This window comes from Phaethon lepturus, unplaced genomic scaffold, assembly GCF_000687285.1.
Source record: "Phaethon lepturus isolate BGI_N335 unplaced genomic scaffold, ASM68728v1 scaffold22052, whole genome shotgun sequence".
NCBI classification, from domain to species: Eukaryota; Metazoa; Chordata; class Aves; order Phaethontiformes; family Phaethontidae; genus Phaethon; species Phaethon lepturus.
Genome location: NW_010525831.1, coordinates 392 through 7,129, shown reverse-complemented (window position 1 = coordinate 7,129; position 6,738 = coordinate 392). Strand labels below are relative to the sequence as shown.

Sequence of the window (6,738 nt, the reverse complement as noted above, 5' to 3'; positions counted from 1 at the left end):
GGACCACAGTCCAGGACACTGCTGGTCTTCTCAAATGGCTCACACACACCATCGCCATCGTGCACGTAGCACAGACTTGGTTCCCCTGCAAGGAGACAAGTAGTAAGACCCATTTACAAACCAGGCTCCAGGTACACACATCTCCTCCTGTCCCAGGAGGCTTGCTGGCCACTTAGCCCTGGGATTTCCCAACTCAAGGGCCTGACAAGCTCCGTGGATCACTCCAGCTGCAGACCCACATTTTGTTGCCATGAGGTGCATCCCCCCCACTCTGAAGAGCAGTGTGAATAATGTACAGTTTTGACTCCTGCCTCAAAAGGATGTCTCAATCCATTTGGACTCACCAACACAGTTGAAGCCCTTTTCCTTTTTACACTTCCTGGAACAGCCATCTCCATCCAGCAAGTCTCCATCATCACATTCCTCCCCCAGGCTCCTAAGAGGACAACAGCCAGACATGTTAACACCACCTTTGATTCAACACTCCGGTGCTCCTGCCCAGTCTTGAGTGAGGACCCCATATCCTGGTTCGATTTCCACAGAAGCAGGGGGAAGAGGAAGAACCATATCTAGAGTAAGATAGAGGAGAGAAAACACCATATCTCGCCAGGGAATAAAAAGAGATTGAGAACACAGCATATGAGAGAAGGCATGACTGTGCTGTGACTTTCTTTAACACCTGAGGCAAGAACTATGGGAGAAAATGAAGATATATACAATGGAGGAAGCAGAGGATCGAGCATCAGGAAGACTTGCTGCTGGAGAAAGGAAGTGTTGGAGAGGGCAGGAGGTTCTCAGGTGGGGTTGGTGTTTCAGTGGGAGCTGGACAAGGGGAGGCAGCACAAGGAAGAGAGAGAAGGTTAGCCCAAGAGGAGACAAGGATCATCCCTTAGCTGACATGCATGGCATCTCATGAGGAAAAATAGCCCATGCAGTTTCCTTGAAAAAGCTTTTGTCCCCATACTGCAGAAAACAGACCTGGTGGGAAAAGCTGGCAGAAGTGCCTCAATTTGTACCTATTCCTCTGTGCACAGAGTTATGTATCCCAAAACATGAGGAGTAAAAAAACTTCAGACATATGTCTTGTGATGCTCACCCACCTCCACCTTCATCTAACACAAAAGATCCACTATGTCCCATCTTCCCACCTTTGTCTCACTGTTCCACACATGCTACAAAGGGAAAAAAACCAAACACTTTTCAGAGACAAAGCTTCCTGCATGGCCTTCCCCACAACAACTCAGGAACAGGAAAGCTTGCCAAAAATCTTAGCTACTATCTGGCCATATCTGCTCCTCTCACTTTTCTGTCAACTTGGACAACAGAGCCTAGCGTGGTTGTTCGCTCTCTCTGGACCGAGTCTTCCACTAGTATGAATTCGTGCTAAAACCATGCTGGATTACCCCACTTCAGCAGCTAACCCTGCTGTAAGCCGCTTTGCCTTGCTGGGTCTTGTACAATACCACAATCCCTCCTACACTTACTTCAGTTGCCCTTTTGCTTCACACTAAGAAAGCTGTTTTCAAAGGAAAGTAATTGTGAGTAACCTGGAAGTTGAAGTCTGAAAAAGCTGAAATATGTGAAAAAGCTAAAATATGGAAGTTTGGCATAATTATCCCCAAACAGAGCAGATGAACCACTGGACTCTCTCAATGTGGAGGTGGTACATCCCTCATTATTTGGGGTCTCTAAACAGAGACCAGACAGCTCTAAAGACACCATGCTGCCTGGGACTCTGCTTGTTGTGGAACCCGCTCCTGCAGGACCACCACCATGTGCCCTATGCAAAAGGTTATATTGGCCAAAGGTGGATCCCTTTGGGGTCAAGACTCCACAACAGTTCACTGAGATGGGCCAGAATCCAAGCACTGCAGTCAAACCCGGAGGATGTTCAGGTTGGACCCCTTATCCAGACCATGCTTCTCAAAACAGACCATCTCCTGTGCACGCGGCATTTTACAAAACACAAGCTCTATAGTCCAGTCTGCCAGAGGGATTCAGTGCAGCATCTTCAGTCAAGTACCCATGGGTGGAGGACCAACCCAGTGCTTCCCTTTGGGGCAGGATGACCGGACAGCCTAAAGAAGCTCAGCTGAGAGCTTGGGTTTCTTGACTTACATGATCACCTTCCCATCCCCACAGTAAGGTGCTCCATGGACATGGACGAGCGGTGGGGAGGCTTCTCCTGAGGTCGTCCCAGAGACTGCCTGCACTTGGTAGCGGTACACCTGCCCAGGCACGACTTCCCTGCAGGAACAGAGAGGACTTGAACGAAGAGCAGGAGGGAACAGCCCATACATCTGCAACAGATTTGCTCACCGCAGCTCTAGAAATAACATGTTTGTGCCCAGGCAGTATCAGTTTGACACATGTCTTCATACTCTAAGCTGTCAGAGGCAGAGACTGTGGGAAGAGGGTCTCTGCCAGGTCATGCAGAGGGGCCTGCTGCTTATTTCCCTAGGGTCTGAGCTGGGGAGAAGCTGCGTTAACTCAAACGATCATTTTACTGGACATGTTGATGGGGAAAATGTTTCCAGGTTTAATGAGTTCCTTCTAGTCAGCCTGGGCTCCTGAGCAAGGGAGGTGGGTCTGCAACAAGCTTCTTCAATGCTGAACAAGGAATCCGCTCATGGCATTGCGCATGGTAATTCCCAGGGAGTTAAATTTAAATTTAAAAGTTGAATTCCTTTTTTTTTTCTTCCAAAAAACCCAAACCACAAGCAAAACCATCCAGGGATTCAAAGGCAGGACCTGAGGAGGTCATCAAAACCGTCCCAGCCACCTACTTAGCCTGCAACAGAGCAGCCTCATCACTCACGTGTCGACAAACCAGCGGTGCGCCTGCGCCGGTGCGGCGGGGGATCCATTTGCAAACGGCGGGTCGCGGAGGACTCTGTACTGGATCAGCTTGCAGGAGGAGCAAAGCGAGCTGTGGGGCATGGAGGTCAGCAGGGCCGTGTCTATCTCCATCCTTTCGTCAAAGGTGTAGATTTTGACTCCAGACACCTTCTTAGGGATGTTGAGCTTCACGGTAAAGGGGACATCACAGAAGGTGTCCAGGGGGCCCAGATGGATGGACTCCCCCTGCTCTGTCAAGACTTCGATGTCAGATAGCGCCTTGGGAGAGCCTGTGGAGAGGTACGTGGTCCAGAGGGTGAGGGAATCGGGGTAGACGGGGTGCAGGAAGTGCAGCTCCAGGATGCAGCCATCTGGCTGGGGGCACGGCACCGTCATGTTCATGTGGTAGAGGTGGAGCTCCGGACTCCATGCCTGCAGGCTGGGCTCACAGGGCTGATCCACGTCCGGGGGCCCTGGTCAGGGGGGATGAGGAGGAGGCTGGTAAGAACCCGGTCTAAAGCAAGGCAGAGAAGCCGCTCTAGAAGGCTGTTCCTCCACCAGGACGGTACCCAGGCTGACCTCAGATCCCCAGCCCGCCTCCCCAGGGTGGTCAGCAGTCAGCAAGAGAAATGCAGTGTTGGGCTTTCAGTCTCAGAAAGAGTCACTGGACTTTATCATCTTGTAGTAGAAGTACCCTTGCCTTCATCAACCACTGCAAGCATTTCTTTGGGCCCAGCACCAATTCAAAGCCTGCTCCCATTTAATATTGGATTTTGGATTAATATTAATTTATGGGTCTTCCAAAACCCATCAAACCTGTCTTTCTCTCATAAGACCAAACATGCACTTGTGATAATTGCAGGTCACGCATGGGAGAAAACAACATCCAATAATTCAAGAAGCAGTTTTAATTTGCCGGTGAATCAGACAGGCAGGGGAAACAGGGACCACTGACAATAAATGAGCTAAGCTTTGATTTGTTTGGTATCACTGAGTATGCACAAATTTGATTATCTAAGTTGACTTCTGCCCCCCGCTCAACTTGCAATGCTAGCAAGAGATACTTAAAGAGTTTTCAGACCCAGAATCTCAGCTACATCCCGACACTCCTGTTCTCAAAGCACGGGCTACATGCCAAAGGTGTAATAATGTCCAAACTGCACTTTCTCAGCCGTCACCTGGGCACATTTTCAGTCGACCTCAGCAGCAGATGTACAGAACTAACAGATCCTCTGTCTCCACATGGTTCAACAGCAGCATGTCCACTAGATACAGTCCATGGGATCATTTCACCTGGTCTCCTGCCTCCTCTGCTGTGCCCTTGGAGGAGTTGAGGCAGCGTGAAAAGCTCAACAGCTCCTATGGCAGCTGCAGGGCCTTGAAAGTCACCACTGTGCCCACAAGATGGGTCTCTAAACCAACATCTGGGTCTCAGCACAAAAGAAGTTAACACCCTGCTGTTCACCTTGCCAGCAAGGAATGGCATCCACTGCAGATTGCCCAGGACTTGGTACAGGCTCAGTGGGACTGGGCAAGGAGACCCTCTTGCTTCTTTTGCACAAGGCTGCAAAGCCTGTGAATGCCCCTGAGGTTTTGGGTGAGGTCCCAAAAGCTATGTTGTAAGACTTCCATTTCAATGAAAAGCCCCTCACTTTGACCCATACCTGTCATTAACACCTTTCTGTGGGATGACTGGGGTTAATATTCAGGTGTCAGTTTGTTTGTCCAAAGCCAGCTGGCAGTTACGAGGTATGTCCTGGCCACCTAAAAGGTCCTTCCTGCACTAAAGAGACTCCGCAAAGGGGAGACAACTCACTCTCTAAAAGAAAAAAAAAAGCTTCTCTTTTTTTTTTTTACCAACAAGATCTCACCTCTCTCCAGGGGATTCACAGCTGGGGAAAGAGAGGAGACATTTACCTTCTGCTTCTTCTGGGGTCCAGTAGCCCGAGGAATCACAGACCCGAGGGGAAGAGGCCTCGTGCACATACTGATGGAAGGTGCCATCCTCTGCACAGTCGTCGCAGAGCATGTCCTGCTCCCTGCAGACAGAAGACAAAGGCGTTGGCACATCTAACCATGACCAGTTAGTTTTCCATTCACGTTTGTCTAGGTGGGACTAAATGGGAAATTGGAAAAGCAAAGCTAAGCTTTCAGGAAGCCCTGGACACATTATCCTGCTTGAAATTATCTTCAAAGACAGGAAAATAAGAGTGACCGTGGGACAAGCTGGGTTTAATCCCTCCTCTTCTACACGCTCTCTGGAGAATCTTGGATGAGCCACTGAATTGCCTGTTCCCTACCCATGAAGTGGAGCTAAGAGACTTCACGCTTCCCAGGGCAATGCCTCTGCAGTTGGGTGGGTACACTTGGATCTATCTCTGCTAAACCCCAGGGTCAGGTTTTGGCTTGCATCACTACTGTAATGCAAAACAGTCACAATAAATGTCAATTAAAGGAGGTCCCACTGTGCTCTCCAGGAAGGAAAAAAGGCACTTTTCTGTGATAAGGGTCAGCCTCAGCCCCTTTCCTTGACCAGTTCATCCCAGGGATGCAGGACCCCCCACCCTGAACCAGCTCCTGAGCCCATTATAAGTGAGAGGTGGGGGTGGATCTGAACACCCAGCGCCTGCCTTCTAGACCCATGTTTTCCTGCTCCCAAACCACTTCGTTCCCCACCAAAGCAGTTTGGATGACTCAAGGCCACCCAGCACTCAGAGGCTCTCAAGCCTGGGGGGTGACAAGCACACGTTCTTGTTATCCCTGGGCAAAAGGACCATCGTGGAGAGCATCAGTTCTTTCAAAAGGCAGTAAACACTGACCCAAGAGTGTCCCAGCTGCCCTCAAACAGCACTTTTCTTTTAATTGCAAGAGACAGCTTTGTGAAGCAGCTTTAAGACAAGTTCAAGAGCTCTTTAGCATGTTCTTATGGTCCCATAATATAAACATAGACCTAAAGCCTGATGGAAACCAATATGTTTTAGTGAAAGGGGCTGATGAATACAGGCATTGGTGGTGTATCCAGGTCTTGGGGAGGAGGAACACAGCCACTCGGCGCTCAGGGCCACGCGCAGCTCGCCAGCCAAACAACTCTTGTTCCTCAGCATCGTTCTTCTGGCTTGAAAAGTTTCCTGACTTACCCCCAGTTAGTTACACCGTGAGTCTGTGACAGCACTGGGAACGAAACCCAGTTCTTGCGGTTCGAGCTCCCTGACTTAACCACAAGGCTGCATTTCCTCCTGGTAAATAGCTATTTTATACAATAAGTGCTAAATGAAGCTCATTTTTCATTCCGTGATTGCACTCCGGGGTTTAAGAATTGGCATTGCCTCCCAACGCTCTTTGGCTTCCCTTCCCGGCACCCTGACAGCAGAAAGCTTGTGGGAGAGACCATGTGCCAGCAGGACCATCACAGCAACCCAGCTCTTGTGTCTGTGGGCTCTGCTGGAGATGACCAAGGGGGAAAAGAGGATGGGGAAGGGGGGTGTCTGCACCATAGAAGATCCCTCGTCCCTTCTAGCAGGCTCCTATACAAGCCCAAGACCATTACAACAGCAGATCCCTTACCTCTCGTGGATGACACCGCTTTTTTCGCCAGCCAGTAGATACTGAGGGAGTCTTGCGTCTGCCCCGTGACCATGGGAGGGATCGGGATGGGTGCGGGCTTCTTGCTCTGGCCCCAGCGCTGGTACACCAGGTCCAGGTAGCAATGCATACGGGCCACTTGGTTGGGGGTGAAGGTGTTGGTGCAGTCGTCATCTGGGGGAAGAGAGGTGACAGGGATCGGCCGGCGGGGCATGACAGTGTGCACCCCTCCTGATCTCCAAATCCTGTTTTGGGGACCTCTGGGAAGACCTAGGAGTCACCAGCATGTGGTGGCTTTCCTGCCAGGACTCTCCGGTG

General features: G+C 50.4%; 1 protein-coding gene across 1 annotated transcript in view; it reads right to left on the bottom strand.

The window, feature by feature from the left end:
* LOC104617537 (pappalysin-2-like) overlaps positions 1-6,594 on the bottom strand; it is a gene marked incomplete at its 5' end in the record, with an annotated part of 27,454 nt that extends 20,860 nt beyond the window's left edge. Inside the window, 7 exon segments of the mRNA XM_010282885.1 lie at positions 4-85; positions 345-436; positions 2,119-2,247; positions 2,819-3,311; positions 4,756-4,877; positions 6,403-6,424; positions 6,427-6,594. Of these exon segments, the coding sequence (XP_010281187.1) occupies positions 4-85; positions 345-436; positions 2,119-2,247; positions 2,819-3,311; positions 4,756-4,877; positions 6,403-6,424; positions 6,427-6,594 (1,108 nt within the window).
* Between the last annotated feature and the right edge of the window lie 144 nt (positions 6,595-6,738).